The sequence below is a fragment of the Panulirus ornatus genome, chromosome 9 (genome assembly GCF_036320965.1).
Source record: "Panulirus ornatus isolate Po-2019 chromosome 9, ASM3632096v1, whole genome shotgun sequence".
NCBI lineage: Eukaryota > Metazoa > Arthropoda > Malacostraca > Decapoda > Palinuridae > Panulirus > Panulirus ornatus.
In genome coordinates this window covers 39,387,543-39,413,489 of record NC_092232.1, presented here as the reverse complement: position 1 = coordinate 39,413,489, position 25,947 = coordinate 39,387,543, and the positions used below count along the sequence as shown (strand labels likewise).

Here is a 25,947-nt window from a genome sequence, read left to right as displayed (position 1 = left end):
GCTCAAATTACAGAGGTATAAGTTTGTTGAGTATTCCTGGTAAATTATATGGGAGGGTATTGATTGAGAGGGTGAAGGCATGTACAGAGCATCAGATTGGGGAAGAGCAGTGTGGTTTCAGAAGTGGTAGAGGATGTGTGGATCAGGTGTTTGCTTTGAAGAATGTATGTGAGAAATACTTAGAAAAGCAAATGGATTTGTATGTAGCATTTATGGATCTGGAGAAGGCATATGATAGAGTTGATAGAGATTCTCTGTGGAAGGTATTAAGAATATATGGTGTGGGAGGCAAGTTGTTAGAAGCAGTGAAAAGTTTTTATCGAGGATGTAAGGCATTTGTACGTGTAGGAAGAGAGGAAAGTGATTGGTTCTCAGTGAATGTAGGTTTGCGGCAGGGGTGTCTGATGTCTCCATGGTTGTTTAATTTGTTTATGGATGGGGTTGTTAGGGAGGTGAATGCAAGAGTTTTGGAAAGAGGGGCAAGTATGAAGTCTGTTGTGGATGAGAGAGTTTGGGAAGTGAGTCAGTTGTTTGCTGATGATACAGCGCTGGTGGCTGATTCATGTGAGAAACTGCAGAAGCTGGTGACTGAGTTTGGTAAAGTCTGTGAAAGAAGAAAGTTAAGAGTAAATGTGAATAAGAGCAAGGTTATTAGGTACAGTAGGGTTGAGGTTCAAGTCAATTGGGAGGTAAGTTTGAATGGAAAAAAACTGGAGGAAGTAAAGTGTTTTAGATATCTGGGAGTGGATCTGGCAGCGGATGGAACCATGGAAGCAGAAGTGAATCATAGGGTGGGGGAGGGGGCGAAAGTTCTGGGAGTGTTGAAGAATGTGTGGAAGTCGAGAACATTATCTCAGAAAGCAAAAATGGGTATGTTTGAAGGAAAAGTGGTTCCATCAATGTTGTATGGTTGCGAGGCGTGGACTATGGATAGAGTTGTGCGCAGGAGGGTGGATGTGCTGGAAATGAGAGGTTTGAGGACAATGTGTGGTGTGAGGTGGTTTGATCGAGTAAGTAATGTAAGGGTAAGAGAGATGTGTGGAAATAAAAAGAGTGTGGTTGAGAGAGCAGAAGAGGGTGTTTTGAAATGGTTTGGGCACATGGAGAGAATGAGTGAGGAACGATTGACCAAGAGGATATATGTGTCGAAGGTGGAGGGAACGAGGAGAAGTGGGAGACCAATTTGGAGGTGGAAAGATGGAGTGAAAAAGATTTTGAATGATCGGGGCCTGAACATGCAGGATGGTGAAAGGCGGGCAAGGAATAGAGTGAATTGGATCAATGTGGTATACCGGGGTTGACGTGCTGTCAGTGGATTGAATCAGGGCATGTGAAGCATCTGGGGTAAACCATGGAAAGTTGTGTGGGGCCTGGATGTGGAAAGGGAGCTGTGGTTTCGGGCGTTATTGCATGACAGCTAGAGACTGAGTGTGAACGAATGGGGCCTTTGTTGTCTTTCCTAGCGCTACCTCGCACACATGAGGGGGGAGGGGGATGGTATTCCATGTGTGGCGAGGTGGCGATGGGAATGAATAAAGGCAGACACAGTGAATTGTGTGCATGGGTATATATGTATGTGTCTGTGTGTATATATATATGTGTACATTGAGATGTATAGGTATGTATATTTGCGTGTGTGGACGTGTATGTATATACATGTGTATGGGGGTGGGTTGGGCCATTTCTTTTGTCTGTTTCCTTGCGCTACCTCGCAAACGCGGGAGACAGCGACAAAGCAAAATAATAAATAATAATGAGTTTGGTAAAGTGTGTGGAAGAAGAAAGTTAAGAGTAAATGTGAATAAGAGCAAGGAAATTAGGTACAGTAGGGTTGAGGGTCAAGTCAATTGGGAGGTGAGTTTGAATGGAGAAAAACTGGAGGAAGTGAAGTGTTTTAGATATCTGGGAGTGGATCTGGCAGCGGATGGAACCATGGAAGCGGAAGTGGATCATAGGGTGGGGGAGGGGGCGAAAATTCTGGGGGCCTTGAAGAATGTGTGGAAGTCGAGAACATTATCTCGGAAAGCAAAAATGGGTATGTTTGAAGGAATAGTGGTTCCAACAATGTTGTATGGTTGCGAGGCGTGGGCTATGGATAGAGTTGTGCGCAGGAGGATGGATGTGCTGGAAATGAGATGTTTGAGGACAATGTATGGTGTGAGGTGGTTTGATCGAGTGAGTAATGTAAGGGTAAGAGAGATGTGTGGAAATAAAAAGAGCGTGGTTGAGAGAGCAGAAGAGGGTGTTTTGAAGTGGTTTGGGCACATGGAGAGAATGAGTGAGGAAAGATTGACCAAGAGGATATATGTGTCGGAGGTGGAGGGAACGAGGAGAAGAGGGAGACCAAATTGGAGGTGGAAAGATGGAGTGAAAAAGATTTTGTGTGATCGGGGCCTGAACATGCAGGAGGGTGAAAGGAGGGCAAGGAATAGAGTGAATTGGAGCGATGTGGTATACCGGGGTTGACGTGCTGTCATTGGATTGAATCAAGGCATGTGAAGCGTCTGGGGTAAACCATGGAAAGCTGTGTAGGTATGTATATTTGCGTGTGAGGACGTATGTATATACATGTGTATATACATACAAATGGATTTGTATGTAGCATTTATGGATCTGGAGAAGGCATATGATAGAGTTGATAGAGATGCTCTGTGGAAGGTATTAAGAATATATGGTGTGGGAGGAAAGTTGTTAGAAGCAGTGAAAAGTTTTTATCGAGGATGTAAGGCATGTGTACGTGTAGGAAGAGAGGAAAGTGATTGGTTCTCAGTGAATGTAGGTATGCGGCAGGGGTGTGTGATGTCTCCATGATTGTTTAATTTGTTTATGGATGGGGTTGTTAGGGAGGTAAATGCAAGAGTTTTGGAAAGAGAGGCAAGTATGAAGTCTGTTGGGGATGAGAGAGCTTGGGAAGTGAGTCAGTTGTTGTTCGCTGATGATACAGCGCTGGTGGCTGATTCATGTGAGAAACTGCAGAAGCTGGTGACTGAGTTTGGAAAAGTGTGTGGAAGAAGAAAGTTAAGAGTAAATGTGAATAAGACTAAGGTTTTAGATATAAGTGTTTTAGATAAGTGTTTTAGATAAGAGTAAGTGTTTTAGATATCTGGGAGTGGATCTGGCAGCGGATGGAACCATGGAAGTGGAAGTGGATCATAGGGTGAGTCAGTTGTTGTTCGCTGATGATACAGCGCTGGTGGCTGATTCATGTGAGAAACTGCAGAAGCTGGTGACTGAGTTTGGAAAAGTGTGTGGAAGAAGAAAGTTAAGAGTAAATGTGAATAAGAGTAAGGTTTTAGATATAAGTGTTTTAGATAAGTGTTTTAGATAAGAGTAAGTGTTTTAGATATCTGGGAGTGGATCTGGCAGCGGATGGAACCATGGAAGTGGAAGTGGATCATAGGGTGGGGGAGGGGGCGAAAATCCTGGGGGCCTTGAAGAATGTGTGGAAGTCGAGAACATTATCTCGGAAAGCAAAAATGGGTATGTTTGAAGGAATAGTGGTTCCAACAATGTTGTATGGTTGCGAGGCGTGGGCTATGGATAGAGTTGTGCGCAGGAGGATGGATGTATAATAATAAAATAATAATATATATATATATTTTTTTTGCTTTGTTGCTGTCTCCCGCATTTGCGAGGTAGCGCAAGGAAACAGACGAAAGAAATGGCCCAACCCACCCCCATACACATGTATATACATACGTCCACACACGCAAATATACATACCTACACAGCTTTCCATGGTTTACCCCAGACACTTCACATGCCCTGATTCAATCCACTGACAGCACGTCAACCCCGGTATACCACATCGATCCAATTCACTCTATTCCTTGCCCTCCTTTCACCCTCCCGCATGTTCAGGCTCCGATCACACAAAATCTTTTTCACTCCATCTTTCCACCTCCAATTTGGTCTCCCACTTCTCCTCGTTCCCTCCACCTCCGACACATATATCCTCTTGGTCAACCTTTCCTCACTCATCCTCTCCATGTGCCCAAACCACTTCAAAACACCCTCTTCTGCTCTCTCAACCACGCTCTTTTTATTTCCACACATCTCTCTTACCCTTACGTTACTCACTCGATCAAACCACCTCACACCACACATTGTCCTCAAACATCTCATTTCCAGCACATCCATCCTCCTGCGCACAACTCTATCCATAGCCCACGCCTCGCAACCATACAACATTGTTGGAACCACTATTCCTTCAAACATACCCATTTTTGCTTTCCGAGATAATGTTCTCGACTTCCACACATTCTTCAAGGCCCCCAGGATTTTCGCCCCCTCCCCCACCCTATGATCCACTTCCACTTCCATGGTTCCATCCGCTGCCAGATCCACTCCCAGATATCTAAAACACTTCACTTCCTCCAGCTTTTCTCATAAACTCACCTCCCAATTGACTTGACCCTCAACCCTACTGTACCTAAAACCTTACTCTTATTCACATTTACTCTTAACTTTCTTCTTCCACACACTTTTCCAAACTCAGTCACCAGCTTCTGCAGTTTCTCACATGAATCAGCCACCAGCGCTGTATCATCAGCGAACAACAACTGACTCACTTCCCAAGCTCTCTCATCCCCAACAGACTTCATACTTGCCCCTCTTTCCAAAACTCTTGCATTTACCTCCCTAACAACCCCATCCATAAACAAATTAAACAATCATGGAGACATCACACACCCCTGCCGCATACCTACATTCACTGAGAACCAATCACTTTCCTCTCTTCCTACACGTACACATGCCTTACATCCTCGATAAAAACTTTTCACTGCTTCTAACAACTTTCCTCCCACACCATATATTCTTAATACCTTCCACAGAGCATCTCTATCAACTCTATCATATGCCTTCTCCAGATCCATAAATGCTACATACAAATCCATTTGCTTTTCTAAGTATTTCTCACATACATTCTTCAAAGCAAACACCTGATCCACACATCCTCTACCACTTCTGAAACCACACTGCTCTTCCCCAATCTGATGCTCTGTACATGCCTTCACCCTCTCAATCAATACCCTCCCATATAATTTACCAGGAATACTCAACAAACTTATACCTCTGTAATTTGAGCACTCACTCTTATCCCCTTTGCCTTTGTACAATGGCACTATGCACGCATTCCGCCAATCCTCAGGCACCTCACCATGAGTCATACATACATTAAATAACCTTACCAACCAGTCAACAATACAGTCACCCCCTTTTTTAATAAATTCCACTGCAATACCATCCAAACCTGCTGCCTTGCCGGCTTTCATCTTCCGCAAAGCTTTCACTACCTCTTCTCTGTTTACCAAATCATTTTCCCTAACCCTCTCACTTTGCACACCACCTCGACCAAAACACCCTATATCTGCTACTCTATCATCAAACACATTCAACAAACCTTCAAAATACTCACTCCATCTCCTTCTCACGTCACCACTATTTGTTATCACCTCCCCATTTGCGCCCTTCACTGAAGTTCCCATTTGCTCCCTTGTCTTACGCACTTTATTTACCTCCTTCCAGAACATCTTTTTATTCTCCCTAAAATTTAATGATACTCTCTCACCCCAACTCTCATTTGCCCTTTTTTTCACCTCTTGCACCTTTCTCTTGACCTCCTGTCTCTTTCTTTTATACATCTCCCACTCAATTGCATTTTTTCCCTGCAAAAATCATCCAAATGCCTCTCTCTTCTCTTTCACTAATACTCTTACTTCTTCATCCCACCACTCACTACCCTTTCTAATCAACCCACCTCCCACTCTTCTCATGCCACAAGCATCTTTTGCGCAATCCATCACTGATTCCCTAAATACATCCCATTCCTCCCCCACTCCCCTTACTTCCATTGTTCTCACCTTTTTCCATTCTGTACTCAGTCTCTCCTGGTACTTCCTCACACAGGTCTCCTTCTCAAGCTCACTTACTCTCACCACCCTCTTCACCCCAACATTCACTCTTCTTTTCTGAAAACCCATACAAATCTTCACCTTAGCCTCCACAAGATAATGATCAGACATCCCTCCAGTTGCACCTCTCAGCACATTAACATCCAAAAGTCTCTCTTTCGCACGCCTGTCAATTAACAAGTAATCCAATAACGCTCTCTGGCCATCTCTCCTACTTACATAAGTATACTTATGTATATCTCGCTTTTTAAACCAGGTATTCCCAATCATCAGTCCTTTTTCAGCACATAAATCTACAAGCTCTTCACCATTTCCATTTACAACACTGAACACCCCATGTATACCAATTATTCCCTCAACTGCCACATTACTCACCTTTGCATTCAAATCACCCATCACTATGACCCGGTCTCGTGCATCAAAACCACTAACACACTCATTCAGCTGCTCCCAAAACACTTGCCTCTCTTGATCTTTCTTCTCATGCCCAGGTGCATATGCACCAATAATCACCCACCTCTCTCCATCAACTTTCAGTTTTACCCATATTAATCGAGAATTTACTTTCTTACACTCTATCACATACTCCCACAACTCCTGTTTCAGGAGTATTGCTACTCATTCCCTTGCTCTTGTCCTCTCACTAACCCCTGACTTTACTCCCCAGACATTCCCAAACCACTCTTCCCCTTTACCCTTGAGCTTCGTTTCACTCAGAGCCAAAACATCCAGGTTCCTTTCCTCAAACATACTACCTATCTCTCCTTTTTTCACATCTTGGTTACATCCACACACATTTAGGCACCCCACTCTGAGCCTTCGAGCCTCCCACACCATATATTCTTAATACCTTCCACAGCGCATCTCTATCAACTCTATCATATGCCTTCTCCAGATCCATAAATGCTACATACAAATCCATTTGCTTTTCTAAGTATTTCTCACATACATTCTTCAAAGCAAACACCTGATCCACACATCCTCTACCACTTCTGAAACCACACTGCTCTTCCCCAATCTGATGCTCTGTACATGCCTTCACCCTCTCAATCAATACCCTCCCATATAATTTGCCAGGAATACTCAACAAACTTATACCTCTGTAATTTGAGCACTCACTCTTATCCCCTTTGCCTTTGTACAATGGCACTATGCACGCATTCCGCCAATCCTCAGGCACTTCACCATGAGTCATACATACATTAAATAACCTTACCAACCAGTCAACAATACAGTCACCCCCTTTTTTAATAAATTCCACTGCAATACCATCCAAACCTGCTGCCTTGCCGGCTTTCATCTTCCGCAAAGCTTTTACTACCTCTTCTCTGTTTACCAACTCATTTTCCCTAACCCTCGCACTTTGCACACCACCTCGACCAAAACACCCTATATCTGCCACTCTATCATCAAACATTCAACAAACCTTCAAAATACTCACTCCATCTCCTTCTCACATCACCACTACTTGTTATCACCTCCCCATTTGCGCCCTTCACTGAAGTTCCCATTTGCTCCCTTGTCTTACGCACTTTATTTACCTCCTTCCAGAACATCTTTTTATTCTCCCTAAAATTTAATGATACTCTCTCACCCCAACTCTCATTTGCCTTTTTTTTTTCACCTCTTGCACCTTTCTCTTGACCTCCTGTCTCTTTCTTTTATACGTCTCCCACTCAATTTCATTTTTTCCCTGCAAAAATCGTCCAAATGGCTCTCTCTTCTCTTTCACTAATACTCGAAGATGTAAGGCATGTGTACGTGTAGGAAGAGAGGAAAGTGATTGGTTCTCTGTGAATGTAGGTTTGCGGCAGGGGTGTGTGATGTCTCTATGGTTGTTTAATTTGTTTATGGATGGGGTTGTTAGGGAGGTAAATGCAAGAGTTTTGGAAAGAGGGGCAAGTATGAAGTCTGTTGGGGATGAGAGAGCTTGGGAAGTGAGTCAGTTGTTGTTCGCTGATGATACAGCGCTGGTGGCTGATTCATGTGAGAAACTGCAGAAGCTGGTGACTGAGTTTGGTAAAGTGTGTGAAAGAAGAAAGTTATGAGTAAATGTGAATAAGAGCAAGGTTATTAGGTACAGTAGGGTTGAGGGTCAATTCAATTGGGAGGTGAGTTTGAATGGAAAAAAACTGGAGGAAGTGAAGTGTTTTAGATATCTGGGAGTGGATCTGACAGCGGATGGAACCATGGAAGTGGAAGTGGATCATAGGGTGGGGGAGGGGGCGAAAATTCTGGGGGCCTTGAAGAATGTGTGGAAGTCGAGAACATTATCTCGGAAAGCAAAAATGGGTATGTTTGAAGGAATAGTGGTTCCAACAATGTTGTATGGTTGCGAGGCGTGGGACTATGGATAGAGTTGTGCGCAGGAGGATGGATGTGCTGGAAATGAGATGTTTGAGGACAATGTGTGGTGTGAGGTGGTTTGATCGAGTAAATAACGTAAGGGTAAGAGAGACGTGTGGAAATAAAAAGAGCGTGATTGAGAGAGCAGAAGAGGGTGTTTTGAAATGGTTTGGTCACATGGAGAGAATGAGTGAGGAAAGATTGACCAAGAGGATATATGTGTCGGAGGTGGAGGGAACAAGGAGAAGAGGGAGACCAAATTGGAGGTGGAAAGATGGAGTGAAAAAGATTTTGTGTGATTGGGGCCTGAACATGCAGGAGGGTGAAAGGAGGGCAAAGAATAGAGTGAATTGGAGCGATGTGGTATACCGGGGTTGACGTGCTGTCAGTGGATTGAATCAAGGCATGTGTATGGGGGTGGGTTGGGCCATTTCTTTCGTCTGTTTCCTTGCGCTACCTCGCAAACGCGGGAGACAGCGACAAAGGAAAAAAAAAATATATATATATATATATATATATATATATATATATATATATATATATATATATATATATTTTTTTTTTTTTTTTTTTTTTTTATACTTTGTCGCTGTCTCCCGCGTTTGCGAGGTAGCGCAAGGAAACAGACGAAAGAAATGGCCCAACCCCCCCCCCCATACACATGTACATACACACGTCCACACACGCAAATATACATACCTACACAGCTTTCCATAGCTTACCCCAGACGCTTCACATGCCTTGATTCAATCCACTGACAGCACGTCAACCCCGGTATACCACATCGCTCCAATTCACTCTATTCCTTGCCCTCCTTTCACCCTCCTGCATGTTCAGGCCCCGATCACACAAAATCTTTTTCACTCCATCTTTCCACCTCCAATTTGGTCTCCTTCTTCTCCTTGTTCCCTCCACCTCCGACACATATATCCTCTTGGTCAATCTTTCCTCACTCATCCTCTCCATGTGCCCAAACCACTTCAAAACACCCTCTTCTGCTCTCTCAACCACGCTCTTTTTATTTCCACACATCTCTCTTACCCTTACATTACTCACTCGATCAAACCACCTCACACCACACATTGTCCTCAAACATCTCATTTCCAGCACATCCATCCTCCTGCGCACAACTCTATCCATAGCCCACGCCTCGCAACCATACAACATTGTTGGAACCACTATTCCTTCAAACATACCCATTTTTGCTTTCCGAGATAATGTTCTCGACTTCCACACATTCTTCAAGGCCCCCAGAATTTTCGCCCCCTCCCCCACCCTATGATCCACTTCCGCTTCCATGGTTCCATCCGCTGCCAGATCCACTCCCAGATATCTAAAACACTTCACTTCCTCCAGTTTTTCTCCATTCAAACTCACCTCCCAATTGACTTGACCCTCAACCCTACTGTACCTAATAACCTTGCTCTTATTCACATTTACTCTTAACTTTCTTCTTCCACACACTTTACCAAACTCAGTCACCAGCTTCTGCAGTTTCTCACATGAATCAGCCACCAGCGCTGTATCATCAGCGAACAACAACTGACTCACTTCCCAAGCTCTCTCATCCCCAACAGACTTCATACTTGCCCCTCTCTCCAAAACTCTTGCATTTACCTCCCTAACAACCCCATCCATAAACAAATTAAACAACCATGGAGACATCACACACCCCTGCCGCAAACCTACATTCACTGAGAACCAATCACTTTCCTCTCTTCCTACACGTACACATGCCTTACATCCTCGATAAAAACTTTTCACTGCTTCTAACAACTTTCCTTCCACACCATATATTCTTAATACCTTCCACAGAGCATCTCTATCAACTCTATCATATGCCTTCTCCAGATCCATAAATGCTACATACAAATCCATTTGCTTTTCTAAGTATTTCTCACATACATTCTTCAAAGCAAACACCTGATCCACACATCCTCTACCACCTCTGAAACCACACTGCTCTTCCCCAATCTGATGCTCTGTACATGCCTTCACCCTCTCAATCAATACCCTCCCATATAATTTACCAGGAATACTCAACAAACTTATACCTCTGTAATTTGAATACTCACTCTTATCCCCTTTGCCTTTGTACAATGGCACTATGCACGCATTCCGCCAATCCTCAGGCACCTCACCATGAGTCATACATACATTAAATAACCTTACCAACCAGTCAACAATACAGTCACCCCCTTTTTTAATAAATTCCACTGCAATACCATCCAAACCTGCTGCCTTGCCGGCTTTCATCTTCCGCAAAGCTTTCACTACCTCTTCTCTGTTTACCAAATCATTTTCCCTAACCCTCTCACTTTGCACACCACTTCGACCAAAACACCCTATATCTGCCACTCTATCATCAAACACATTCAACAAACCTTCAAAATACTCACTCCATCTCCTTCTCACATCACCACTACTTGTTATCACCTCCCCATTTGCGCCCTTCACTGAAGTTCCCATTTGCTCCCTTGTCTTACGCACTTTATTTACCTCCTTCCAGAACATCTTTTTATTCTCCCTAAAATTTAATGATACTCTCTCACCCCAACTCTCATTTGCCCTTTTTTTCACCTCTTGCACCATTCTCTTGACCTCCTGTCTCTTTCTTTTATACATCTCCCACTCAATTGCATTTTTTCCCTGCAAAAATCGTCCAAATGCCTCTCTCTTCTCTTTCACTAATACTCTTACTTCTTCATCCCACCACTCACTACCCTTTCTAATCAACCCACCTCCCACTCTTCTCATGCCACAAGCATCTTTTGCGCAATCCATCACTGATTCCCTAAATACATCCCATTCCTCCCCCACTCCCCTTACTTCCATTGTTCTCACCTTTTTCCATTCTGTACTCAGTCTCTCCTGGTACTTCCTCACACAGGTCTCCTTCTCAAGCTCACTTATTCTCACCACCCTCTTCACCCCAACATTCACTCTTCTTTTCTGAAAACCCATACAAATCTTCACCTTAGCCTCCACAAGATAATGATCAGACATCCCTCCAGTTGCACCTCTCAGCACATTAACATCCAAAAGTCTCTCTTTCGCACGCCTGTCAATTAACACGTAATCCAATAACGCTCTCTGGCCATCTCTCCTACTTACATAAGTATACCTATGTATATCTCGCTTTTTAAACCAGGTATTCCCAATCATCAGTCCTTTTTCAGCACATAAATCTACAAGCTCTTCACCATTTCCATTTATATATATATAGATAGATAGATAGATAGATAGTGTGGTATGGAGATATGGACAGAATGAATGTGAAAGATTGACAAAGAGGAACAAGGAGAAGCGGGAGACCAAATTGGAGGTGGAAGGACGGAGTGAAAAATATTTGAGCAATTGGGGCCTGAACATACAGGAGGGTGAGGGGCATGCAAGGAATAGAGTGAATTGGAAAGATGTGGTATACTGGTGTCAACATGCTATCAGTGGACTTAACCAGGGCATGTGAGATGTCTGAGGTAAACCATGGAATGATCTGTGAGGCCTGATGTGGATAGGGAGCTGTTGTTTCAGTGCATTACACGTGACAGCTAGAGACTGAGTGTGAATGAATGTGGCCTTTTTTGCCTGTTCTCCTGGCGCTTCTTCACTGAAGCAGGGAATAATGATGCTGTTTCCTGCAGGGCAGGGTAATGCCAGGAATGGATGAAGGCAAGTAAGTATGAATATGTGCTTGTGTATGTATGTGTATGTGTTTGTTTATGTATGTATATATTGATATGTATATGTGCATGTATGGGCCTTCATGTATATATATGTGTATATGAATGGATGGGCCATTCTTCATCTGTTTCCTGGCGCTGCCTCGCGGACGCGGGAAACAGCAATCATATATAGAAAAAATTCTCAAACTACCTGTCCTTTAATCACAACCTAACTGATGTAAAAGAGAATTTCATTGCTGAACCGCCAAGGCAAAACACACACAACATTGGATATGTATTCTGCAATTTTGGTTTATTAGCAAGTTGATTAATTGAGAGGATGTGATTAATGAGATGTCTGTGACATTTGGAAACCCTTCTGAATACCAAAACAGAAGTTGAGTGTGTTAGGTACATGACCCCTTTGATACTGCAAACATTTAACAGACATATACCAGCACGAAGGAAGTACAAAGGGATTAGAATAGAATGAGAAAAACAAGCACTAGACTGGGGGTGAAAAATACTTTATGACCTTTTATAAAAGCTACGGTCACCTAACAAGGAAGGAAAACCTGTCAAATGAACTAAAACTTATAGACCATAAACTCAATGTCATTTGAAACAGGAAATTGAAAGAGAGGAAAGAGTTATGATTGAAATCTGAAATCTCAGAATTCATTTACTCGTATGCAAAACAAATCTAGGACTACAAACTCCATTGATCCCCTAAAAGCTGTAGGGAATACTTTTGCAGATGATTGTCAGATGGATGAGTTTTATAAACCAATATGAATCTGTATTGTTTGAGTGAAAAATCATCTTGAGATAAAATGGCCCTACAGACTTCCTAAACGGTAATCCTCCTGTGTTATGTGTGTACATGCCTGTGCAATCTCCTTTGAGATTGGACTCTTGGAACTAATTTTTTGTAAGGAAATACAAAACACCTCTCCCTCATGCACAAGCACTAAATATCTGGAAAACAGGAAGCAGTCTTGAAAAACTATTGACACTAATGTCACATTATCAACATCTGCGAGAGATTCCTAAGAGGCAAACTTATTGAATTTATGAAATTGATTCCAGGACAACATGTTTGCAGCATGGAAAGATTCATCCTCACTCATTTGCTTGACCATTACATGATTTTTGTCTGGCAGTTTCTGGTTCTGTTTTGTATAAATAACTAAACAGGTGTAATTAAAACTATCCTTACCATGACATGCTTCAGCACAGAAGAATCCTTAGAATTCAAGCTGATTGCTTCTTTTATTCTCTTTTGCAGGTTGACTTATTGCTGCCTAATGTTGGAGAAATTATTGGGGGATCCATGAGAATGCACAACCATCAAGAGTTAATGGAAGCTTACCAATCCATGAACTTGGATCCCAAACCTTACTACTGGTATACTGATCAGGTAAAAATGAACAATTGGTTGTTCAAAAATTTCAAAATTTCATTTGTGGGTATGTTTTTCATCATGAGTTGTGTACGTAAAATGCTAAACAAAAGATCATTACGAAGGAAATTACTCTTCTGTACTTTTGTGCTACATGAGAATAATGGCAATATTTTTTTATTTTTTTTTATCATCATTATACTTAATGGCTGTCTCCCGCATTAGTGAGGTAGTGCAAGGAAACAGATGAAAGAATGGCCGAACCCACCCACATACATATACCTATACATTTCAATGTTATTTTATTTTATTAGTTATACTTTGTCGCTGTCTCCCACGTTAGCAAGGTAGCGCAAGGAAACTGACGAAAGAATGGCCTAACCCACCCACATACACATGTATATACATACACGTCCACACGCACATATGCATACTTATACATTTCAACATATACATATATATACATACACAGACACATACATATATACACATGTACATAATTCATACTTGTTGCCTTTATTCATTCCTGTCGCCACCCCGCCACACATGAAATGACACCTCCCTCCCCCTGCACGCACTTGAGTTAGCACTAGGAAAGGACAACAAGGCCACATTCATTCACACTGTCTAGTTGTCATGTATAATGCATCGAAACCACAGCTCCCTTTCCACATCCAGGCCCCACAAAACTTTCCATGGTTTACCCCAGACACTTCACATGCCCTGGTTCAATCCATTGACAGCACATCGACCCCGGTATACCACATCGTTCCAGTTCACTCTATTCCTTGCATGCCTTTCACCCTCCTGCATGTTCAGGTCCTGATAGCTCAAAATCTTTTTCACTCCATCCTTCCACCTTCAATTTGGTCTCCCACTTCTCCTCGTTCCTTCCTACTCAGACACATATATCCTCTTTGTCAATCTTTCCTCACTCATTCTCTCCATGTGACCAAACCATATCAATACACCCTCTTCTGCTCTCTCAACCACACTCTTTTTATTACCACACGTCTATCTTACCTTTTCATTACTTACTCAAGGAAACCACCTCATGCCACATATTGTCCTCAAACATCTCATTTCCAGCACATCTACCCTCCTCCACACAACCCTATCTATATCCCACGCCTCACAACCATATATCATTGTTGGAACCACTATTCCTTCAAACATACCCATTTTTGTCTTTCAGGATAATGTTCTCACCTTCCACACATTTTTCACCGCTCCCAGAACTTCGCCTCCTCCCCCACCCTGTGACTCACTTCTGCTTCCATGGTTCCATCCGCTGCCAAATCCACTCCCAGATATCTAAATCCTCCAGTTTTTCTCCATTCAAACTTACCTCCCAGTTAACTTGTCCCTCACCCCTATTGTACCTGATAACCTTGCTCTTATTCACATTTACTCTTAGCTTTCTTCTTTCACACACATTACCAAACTCAGTCACCAGCTTCTGCAGTTTCTCACCCGAATCAGCCACCAATGCTGTATCATCAGCGAACAACATCACGTACCCCCTGCCGCAAACTGACATTCAATGAGAACCAATCACTTTCCTCTCTTCCTACTCGTACACCCTCGATAAAAACTTTCCACTGCTTCTATCAACTTGCCTCCCACACCATATACTCTAAATACCTTTCACAGAGCATCTCTATCAACTCTATCATGTGCCTTCTCCAGATCCACAAGTGTTACATACTAATCCATTTTTTTCTAAGTATTTCTCACATACATTTTTCAAAGCAAACACCTGATCCACACATCTGCTACCACTTCTGAAACCACACTGCTCTTCCCCAGTCTGATGCTCTCTACATGCATTCACCCTCTCAATCAGTACCCTCCAATATAACTTCCCAGGAATATTCAACAAACTTATACATCTGTAATTTGAACTCTCACCTTTATCCCCTTTGCCTTTATACAGTGGCATTATGCATGCATTCTGCCAATCCTCAGGCACTTCACCATGAGCCATACATACATTGAATATCCTCACCAACCAGTCAACAACACAGTCACCCCCTTTTTTAATAAATTCCACTGCAATACCATCCGAACCAACCGGCTTTCATCTTCTGCAAAGCTTTCACTACCTCTTCTCTGTTTATCAAATCATTCTCCCTGACCCTCTCACTTCGCACACCATATTGACCAAAACACGTTATATCTACCACACAAATTTAGACATCCCAATCTGAGCCTTGAGGAGGATGAGCAGTCCCCACATGACTCCTTCTGCTGTTAACCCTTTTAAAAAGTTGAAATACAAGGAGGGGAGACTTTCTAGTCCCCCGCTCCCATATACATACATATACATATATACTTGTGCATGTTGATACTTGCTGCCTTCATCCATTTCCATCACCACCCTCCCACACATGACCACACACACACACACACACCTGTAAGCACCCGGAAAAGACAAAAAAAGCCACATTCGTTCACACTTAGTCTCCAGTTGTCACGTGTAATGCACCGAAACCACAGCTCCCTTTCCACATCCAAGCCTAACAAAACTTTCCATGCCCTGGTTCAATCCAAGCACATCCAGTTCACATTATTCCTTGCACACCTTTCTCCCTCCTCTATGTTCAGGCCCCAATCGCTCAAAATCTTTTTCATGCCATCCTTCCATCCCCAATTTGGTCTCCCACTTCACCTCATTCCCTCTACCTATGACACATATATCCTCTTTGTGAATCTTTCCTCACTCATTCTCTCCATGTGACCAAACCATTTCAACACACCCTCTCCTGCTCTCTCAACCACACTCTTTTTATTGACCACACATCTCTCTTAACGTTTCATTACTTAATTGATGAAACCACCTCACACCATATATCATCCTCAAACATTTCATTTTTAACACATCCACCCTCCTCTGCACAACCCTATCTATAACCCATGCCTTGCAACTATATAACATTGTTAGAACCTCTAGTACTTCAAACATACCCATTTTTGCTCTCTGAGATAACGCTCTCACCTTCCACACATTCTTCAACTCTCCCTCAGAACCTTCGCTCCCTCCCCCACCCTGTGACTTACTTCCACTTCCATGGTTCCATCTGCTACTAAATCCACTCCAGATATCAAAAACACTTCACTTCCTCCAGTTTTTCTCCATTCAAACTTATCTCCCAATTAACTTGTCCCTCAACCGTACTGAACCTAATAACCTTGCTCTTATTCACATTTACTCTCAGCTTTCTTCTTTCACACACCACCAAACTCGGTCACCAACTTCTGTAGTTTCTCACCCGAAACAACCACCAGTGCTGTATCATCATCGAACAACAACAGAATCACTTCCCAAGCCCTCTCATCCACAACAGACTGCATACTTGATCCTATCTCCAAAACTTGCATTCACCTCCCTAACAACCCCATCCATAAACAAATTGAACAACCATAGAGATATCATGCACCCCTGCCACAAACTGAATTCATTGGGAACCATCACTTTCCTCTCTTCCTACTCGTACACATTCATTACATCCTTGATGAAAACTTTTCACTGCTTCTAGCAACTTACCTCTTACACCATATACTCTTAATACCTTCCACAAAGCATCTCTATCAACCCTGTCATATGCCTTCTCCAGATCCATAAATGCTACATACAGATCCATCTGACTTTCTAATTATTTCTCACAAACATTCTTCAAAGCAAACACCTGGTCCACACATCCTCTACTACTTCTGAAACCACTCTGCTCTTCCCCAATCTGATGCTCTGTGCATGCATTTACCCCCTTAATCAATACCCTCCCATGTGATTTCCCAGGAATACTCAACAAACTTATACCTCTGTAATTTGAACATTCACCTTTATCCCCTTTGCCTTCATACAGTGGCACTATGCATGCATTCTGCCAATCCTAAGGCACTTCACCATGAACCATGCATACATTGAATATCCTTACCAACCAATCGACAACAGTCACCCCTTTTGTAATAAATTCCACTTCAATACAGTCCAGACCTACTGCCTTGCCATCTTTCATCTTCCACAAAGCTTTCACTACCTCTTCTCTGTTTGCCAAACTATTTTCCCTGACCCTTTCACTTCGCACACCATCTTGACCAAAACGCCCTATATCTGCCACTCTGTCATCAATCGCATTCAACAAACCCTCAAAATACTCACTCCATCTCCGTTTCACTTCACCACCACTTGTTATTACCTCCCCATTAGCCCCCTTCACTGATGTTCCCATTTGTTCTCTTGTCTTATGCACTTTTTTACCTCCCTCCAAAACATTTTTTTATTCCCCTTAAAATTTACTGATACTCTTTCACCCTAACTCTCATTTGCCCTCATTTTCACCCCTTGCCCCTTTCTCTTGATCTCCTGCCTCTTTCTTTTATACATTTCCCTGTCATTTCCACTACTCCTTGCAAAAATCGTCCAGATGCCTCTTCTCTTTCATTAACAATCTTACTTCATCCCACCACTCGCTTCCCTTTCTAATCTGCCCACCTCCCACCTTCCTCATGCCACAGGCATCTTCTGCGCAAGCCATCACTGCTTCCCTAAATACATCCCATTCCTTCCCCATTCCCCTTATGTCATTTGCTCTCACCTTTTTCCATTCTGCAGTCATTATCTCCTGGTACTTCCTCACATCAGTTTCCTTTCCAGGTTCACTTACTCTCACCACTCTTCACCCTAACATTCTCTCTTCGTTTCTGAAAACCTGTACAAATCTTCATCTTTGCCTACACAAAATAATGATCAGACATCCCTCCAGCTGCCCCTCTCAGCACATTAACATCCAAAAGTCTCTCTCTCACACGCTTATCATTTAACATGTAATCCAATAACACTCTCTGGCCATCTCTCCTACTTACATATGTATACTTATGTATATCCCTCTTTTTAAACCAGGTATTCTCAATCACCAGTCCTTTTTAAGCACACAAATTTACAAGCTCTTCACCATTTCCATTTACAACACTGAACACCCCATGTACACCAATTATTCCCTCAACTGCCACATTACTCGCCCTTGCATTCAAATCACCCATCACTATGACCTGGTCTCGTGCATCAAAGCTGCTCACACACTCACTCAGCTGCTCCTAAAACACTTGCCTCTCATGATCTTTCTTCTCATGACTAGGTGCATAAGCACCAATAATCACCCATCTCTCTCTCCATCCACTTTCAGTTTTACCCATATCAATCTAGTTTACTTTCTTACACTCTATCACATACTCCCATAACTCCTGATTCAGGAGTAGTGCTACTCCTTCCTTTACTCTTGTCCTCTCACCAACCCCTGACTTTACTCCCAAGACATTCCCATTATGTTCATTATAATTATGTTCTATCCTTGAAAAAGTTTAATCAGAATTCAATAGGTCACACTTCCTATACACTTTTACTCTGGACAGTGAGGGAAGCCCCATTCTTCAATTTAGCTTGAGAGAAAAAGTAAACGATAAAAATTTGAAGCTCATTTAAATGACTTTGGTTATACTGCCAGTATAAGGTGACACATGGGACTGACATCATTGATTCATTGTTGTTAAACTTATGAGGTTGCTGTTCTGTATTCTAGTTTTTGTTATATCAGTAAAAGATCATTTGTATTATGATTTTTCAGTATCTGTGTAATATTTCTTTGCATGAGTATCTGCTTTGCTTGAAATCTATGAGATTTTGAATGAAGGACTCTTTGCAGATTCTACTCAGGTTTACTCCCCTTGTGCTATAGCAAGAAATCATATTCCTCTGTCTCACATTTAATATTTAGTCGTAACCAAGCCTGTAAGATTTTTATTTCTTTTTTTTTTAGGCTTACAGCATCTGGCAACTTTGTCATCATGCCAATGAAACTGATGCAATCATAAAGGTCTTGCATGGAAATAGGAAGTGCATGAGTACAGGGTCAGCAGTGAAAAGGTTGACTATATATATATATATATAGAGAGAGAGAGAGAGAGAGAGAGAGAGAGACTTTTGGATGTTAATGTGCTGAGAGGTGCAACTGAAGAGATGTCTGATCATTATCTTGTGGAGGCAAAGGTGAAGATTTTTATGGGTTTTCAGAAAAGAAGAGAGAATGTTGGGGTGAAGAGGGTGGTGAGAGTAAGTGAGCTTGGGAAGGAGACTTGTGTAAGGCAGTACCAGGAGAGACTGAGTACAGAATGGAAAAAAGTGAGAACAAAGGAGGTAAGGGGAGTGGGGGAGGAATGGGATGTATTTAGGGAAGCAGTGATGGCTTGTGCAAAAGATGTTTGTGGCATGAGAAGCGTGGGAGGTTGGTTGATTAGAAAGGGTAGTGAGTGGTGGGATGAAGAAGTAAGATTATTTGTGAAAGAGAAGAGAGAGGCATTTGGACGATTTTTGCAGGGAAAAAATGCAAATGAGTGGGAGATGTATAAAAGAAAGAGACAGGAGGTCAAGAGAAAGGTGCAAGAGGTGAAAAAGAGGGCAAAGGAGAGTTGGGGTGAGAGAGTATCATTAAATTTTAGGGAGAATAAAAAGATGTTCTGGAAGGAGGTAAATAAAGTGCGTAAGACAAGGGAGCAAATGGGAACTTCAGTGAAGGGGGCTAATGGGGAGGTAATAACAAGTAGTGGTGATGTGAGAAGATGGAGTGAGTATTTTGATGGTTTGTTGAATGTGTTTGATGATAGAGTGGCAGATATAGGGTGTTTTGGTCAAGGTGGTGTGCATAGTGAGAGGGTTACAGAAAATGATTTGGTAAACAGAGAAGAGGTAGTAAAAGCTTTGCGGAAGATGAAAGCCGGCAAGGCAGCAGGTTTGGATGGTATTGCAGTGGTATTTATTAAAAAAGGGGGTGACTGTATAGTTGACTGGTTGGTAAGGTTATTTAATATATGTATGATTCATGGTGAGGTGCCTGAGGATTGGCAGAATGCATGCATAGTGCTATTGTACAAAGGCAAAGGGGATAAGAGTGAGTGCTCAAATTACATAGGTATGAGTTTGTTGAGTATTCCTGGTAAATTATATGGGAGGGTATTGATTGAGAGGGTGAAGGCATGTACAGAGCATCAGATTGGGGAAGAGCAGTGTGGTTTCAGAAGTGGTAGAGGATGTGTGGATCAGGTGTTTGCTTTGAAGAATGTATGTGAGAAATACTTAGAAAAGCACATGGATTTGTATGTAGCATTTATGGATCTGGAGAAGGCATATGATAGAGTTGATAGAGATGCTTTGTGGAAGGTACTAAGAATATATGGTGTGGGAGGCAAGTTGTTAGAAGCAGTGAAAAGTTTTTATTGAAGATGTAAGGCATGTGTACATTTAGGAAGAGAGGAAAGTGATTGGTTCTCAGTGAATGTAGGTTTGCGGCAGGGGTGTGTGATGTCTCCATGGTTGTTTAATTTGTTTATGGATGGGGTTGCTAGGGAGGTGAATGCAAGAGTTTTGGAAAGAGGGGCAAGTATGAAGTCTGTTGGGGATGAGAGAGCTTGGGAAGTGAGTCAGTTGTTGTTCGTTGATGATACAGCACTGTTGGCTGATTCATGTGAGAAACTGCAGAAGCTGGTGACTGAGTTTGGTGAAGTGTGTGAAAGAAGAAAGTTAAGAGTAAATGTGAATAAGAGCAAGGTTATTAGGTACAGTAGGGTTGAGGGTCAAGTCAATTGGGAGGTAAGTTTGAATGGAGAAGAATGGAGAAAAACTGGAGGAAGTAAAGTGTTTTAGATATCTGGGAGTGGATCTGGCAGCGGATGGAACCATGGAAGCGGAAGTGAATCATAGGGTGGGGGAGGGGGCGAAAATCCTGGGAGCCTTGAAGAATGTGTGGAAGTCGAGAACATTATCTCGGAAAGCAAAAATGGGTATGTTTGATGGAATAGTGGTTCCAACAATGATGTATGGTTGCGAGGCATGGGCTATGGATAGAGTTGTGCGCAGGAGGGTGGATGTTCTGAAAATGAGATGTTTGAGGACATTATGTGGTGTGAGGTGGTTTGATCGAGTAAGTAATGTAAGGGTAAGAGAGATGTGTGGAAATAAAAAGAGCGTGGTTGAGAGAGCAGAAGACGGTGTTTTGAAATGGTTTGGGCTCATGGAGAGAATGAGTGAGAAAAGATTGGCCAAGAGGATATATGTGTCGGAGGTGGAGGGAACGAGGAGAAGTGGGAGACCAAATTGGAGGTGGAAAGTTGGAGTGAAAAAGATTTTGAGTGATCGGGGCCTGAACATGCAGGAGGGTGAAAGGCGGGCGTGGAATAGAGTGAATTGGATCGATGTGGTTTACCGGGGTCGACGTACTGTCAGTGGATTGAATCAGGGCATGTGAAGTGTCTGGGGTAAACCATGGAAAGTTCTGTGGGGCTGGGATGTGGAAAGGGAGCTGTGGTTTTGGGCATTATTGCATGACAGCTAGAGACTGATTGTGAATGAATGTGGCCTTTGTTGTCTTTTCCTAGCACTACCTCGCACACATGAGGGGGGAAGGGGTTGCTATTCCATGTGTGGCGAGGGGAATAAATAAAGGCAGATAGTGTGAATTATGTACATGTGTATATATGTATATGTCTGTGGGTGTATATATATGTGCACATTGAGATGTATAGGTATGTATATTTGCATGTGTGGACTTGTATGTATATACATGTGTATGTGGGTGGGTTGGGCCATTCTTTTGTCTGTTTCCTTGCGCTAACGCAGGAGACAGCGACAAGGCAAAATAAATAAATAAATAAATATATATATATCCCCAGGGATAGAATGAATAGAGTGAATTGGATTGATGTGGTATACCGGGGTTGACGTGCTGTCAGTGGATTGAATCAGGGCATGTGAAGCGTCTGGGGTAAACCATGGAAAGTTGTGTGGGGCCTGGATGTGGAAAGGGAGCTGTGGTTTCGGGCATTATTGCGTGACAGCTGGAGACTGAGTGTGAATGAATGGGGCCTTTGTTGTCTTTTCCTAGTGCTACCACGCACACATGAGGGGGGAGGGGGATGGTATTCCATGGGTGGCAAGGTGGCAATGGGAATGAATAGGGGCAGACAGTGTGAATTGTGTGCATGGGTATATATGTATGTGTCTGTGTGTGTATATATATGTGTACATTGAGATGTATAGGTATGTATATTTGCGTGTGTGGGCGCGTGTGTGTGTACATTGTGTATGGGGGTGGGTTGGGCCATTTTCTTTCATCTGTTTCCTTGCGCTACCTCACAAATGCGGGAGACAGCGACAAAGCAAAATAAAAATTATATATATATATATACCTGGAAGGAGGTAAATAAAGTGCGTAAGACAAGGGAGCAAATGGGAACTTCAGTGAAGGGCGCAAATGGGGAGGTGATAACAAGTAGTGGTGATGTGAGAAGGAGATGGAGTGAGTATTTTGAAGGTTTGTTGAATGTGTTTGATGATAGAGTGGCAGATATAGGGTGTTTTGGTCGAGGTGGTGTGCAAAGTGAGAGGGTTAGGGAAAATGATTTGGTAAACAGAGAAGAGGTAGTGAAAGCTTTGCGGAAGATGAAAGCCGGCAAGGCAGCAGGTTTGGATGGTATTGCAGTGGAATTTATTTAAAAAAGGGGGTGACTGTATTGTTGACTGGTTGGTAAGGTTATTTAATGTATGTATGACTCATGGTGAGGTGCCTGAGGATTGGCGGAATGCGTGCATAGTGCCATTGTACAAAGGCAAGGGGATAAGAGTGAGTGCTCAAATTACAGAGGTATAAGTTTGTTGAGTATTCCTGGTAAATTATATGGGAGGGTATTGATTGAGAGGGTGAAGGCATGTACAGAGCATCAGATTGGGGAAGAGCAGTGTGGTTTCAGAAGTGGTAGAGGATGTGTGGATCAGGTGTTTGCTTTGAAGAATGTATGTGAGAAATACTTAGAAAAGCAAATGGATTTGTATGTAGCATTTATGGATCTGGAGAAGGCATATGATAGAGTTGATAGAGATGCTCTGTGGAAGGTATTAAGAATATATGGTGTGGGAGGAAAGTTGTTAGAAGCAGTGAAAAGTTTTTATCGAGGATGTAAGGCTTGTGTACGTGTAGGAAGAGAGGAAAGTGATTGGTTCTCAGTGAATGTAGGTTTGCGGCAGCGGTGTGTGATGTCTCCATGGTTGTTTAATTTGTTTATGGATGGGGTTGTTAGGGAGGTAAATGCAAGAGTTTTGGAAAGAGGGGCAAGTATGAAGTCTGTTGGGGATGAGAGAGCTTGGGAAGTGAGTCAGTTGTTGTTCGCTGATGATACAGCGCTGGTGGCTGATTCATGTGAGAAACTGCAGAAGCTGGTGACTGAGTTTGGTAAAGTGTGTGGAAGAAGAAAGTTAAGAGTAAATGTGAATAAGAGCAAGGTTATTAGGTACAGTAGGGTTGAGGGTCAAGTCAATTGGGAGGTGAGTTTGAATGGAGAAAAACTGGAGGAAGTGAAGTGTTTTAGATATCTGGGAGTGGATCTGGCAGCGGATGGAACCATGGAAGCGGAAGTGGATCATAGGGTGGGGGAGGGGGCGAAAATTCTGGGGGCCTTGAAGAATGTGTGGAAGTCGAGAACATTATCTCGGAAAGCAAAAATGGGTATGTTTGAAGGAATAGTGGTTCCAACAATGTTGTATGGTTGCGAGGCGTGGGCTATGGATAGAGTTGTGCGCAGGAGGATGGATGTGCTGGAAATGAGATGTTTGAGGACAATGTGTGTTGTGAGGTGGTTTGATCGAGTAAGTAACGTAAGGGTAAGATAGATGTGTGGAAATAAAAAGAGCGTGGTTGAGAGAGCAGAAGAGGGTGTTTTGAAGTGGTTTGGGCACATGGAGAGAATGAGTGAGGAAAGATTGACCAAGAGGATATATGTGTCGGAGGTGGAGGGAGCAAGGAGAAGAGGGAGACCAAATTGGAGGTGGAAAGTTGGAGTGAAAAAGATTTTGAGTGATCGGGGCCTGAACATGCAGGAGGGTGAAAGGAGGGCAAGGAATAGAGTGAATTGTTTCGATGTGGTATATCGGGGTTGACGTGCTGTCAGTGGATTGAATCAGGGCATGTGAAGCGTCTGGGGTAAACCATGGAAAGTTCTGTGGGGCTGGGATGTGGAAAGGGAGCTGTGGTTTCGGGCATTATTGCGTGACAGCTGGAGACTGAGTTTGGTAAAGTGTGTGGAAGAAGAAAGTTAAGAGTAAATGTGAATAAGAGCAAGGTTATTAGGTACAGTAGGGTTGAGGGTCAAGTCAATTGGGAGGTAAGTTGGAATGGAGAAAAACTGGAGGAAGTGAAGTGTTTTAGATATCTGGGAGTGGATCTGGCAGCGGATGGAACCATGGAAGCGGAAGTGAATCATAGGGTGGGGGAGGGGGCGAAAATCCTGGGAGCCTTGAAGAATGTGTGGAAGTCGAGAACATTATCTCGGAAAGCAAAAATGGGTATGTTTGATGGAATAGTGGTTCCAACAATGTTGTATGGTTGCGAGGCGTGGGCTATGGATAGAGTTGTGCGCAGGAGGGTGGATGTTCTGAAAATGAGATGTTTGAGGACATTATGTGGTGTGAGGTGGTTTGATCGAGTAAGTAATGTAAGGGTAAGAGAGATGTGTGGAAATAAAAAGAGCGTGGTTGAGAGAGCAGAAGAGGGTGTTTTGAAGTGGTTTGGGCACATGGAGAGAATGAGTGAGAAAAGATTGGCCAAGAGGATATATGTGTCGGAGGTGGAGGGAGCAAGGAGAAGAGGGAGACCAAATTGGAGGTGGAAAGTTGGAGTGAAAAAGATTTTGAGTGATCGGGGCCTGAACATGCAGGAGGGTGAAAGGAGGGCAAGGAATAGAGTGAATTGGATTGATGTGGTATACCGGGGTTGACGTGCTGTCAGTGGATTGAATCAGGGCATGTGAAGCGTCTGGGGTAAACCATGGAAAGTTCTGTGGGGCTGGGATGTGGAAAGGGAGCTGTGGTTTCGGGCATTATTGCGTGACAGCTGGAGACTGAGTTTGGTAAAGTGTGTGGAAGAAGAAAGTTAAGAGTAAATGTGAATAAGAGCAAGGTTATTAGGTACAGTAGGGTTGAGGGTCAAGTCAATTGGGAGGTAAGTTTGAATGGAGAAGAATGGAGAAAAACTGGAGGAAGTAAAGTGTTTTAGATATCTGGGAGTGGATCTGGCAGCGGATGGAACCATGGAAGCGGAAGTGAATCATAGGGTGGGGGAGGGGGCGAAAATCCTGGGAGCCTTGAAGAATGTGTGGAAGTCGAGAACATTATCTCGGAAAGCAAAAATGGGTATGTTTGATGGAATAGTGGTTCCAACAATGATGTATGGTTGCGAGGCATGGGCTATGGATAGAGTTGTGCGCAGGAGGGTGGATGTTCTGAAAATGAGATGTTTGAGGACATTATGTGGTGTGAGGTGGTTTGATCGAGTAAGTAATGTAAGGGTAAGAGAGATGTGTGGAAATAAAAAGAGTGTGGTTGAGAGAGCAGAAGAGGGTGTTTTGAAATGGTTTGGGCTCATGGAGAGAATGAGTGAGAAAAGATTGGCCAAGAGGATATATGTGTCGGAGGTGGAGGGAACGAGGAGAAGTGGGAGACCAAATTGGAGGTGGAAAGTTGGAGTGAAAAAGATTTTGAGTGATCGGGGCCTGAACATGCAGGAGGGTGAAAGGCGGG

General features: G+C 43.0%; 1 protein-coding gene across 2 annotated transcripts in view; it reads left to right on the top strand.

Annotated features, from left to right (window-relative positions):
- The window catches only part of AsnRS (asparagine--tRNA ligase), a 160,454-nt gene that overhangs the window by 124,957 nt on the left and 9,550 nt on the right, over positions 1-25,947 (top strand). For both annotated transcript variants that reach the window (XM_071665065.1, XM_071665064.1), the window contains one exon: positions 13,215-13,346. In XM_071665065.1, the coding sequence (XP_071521166.1) occupies positions 13,215-13,346 (132 nt within the window). The remainder of the gene's footprint in view (positions 1-13,214; positions 13,347-25,947) is intronic.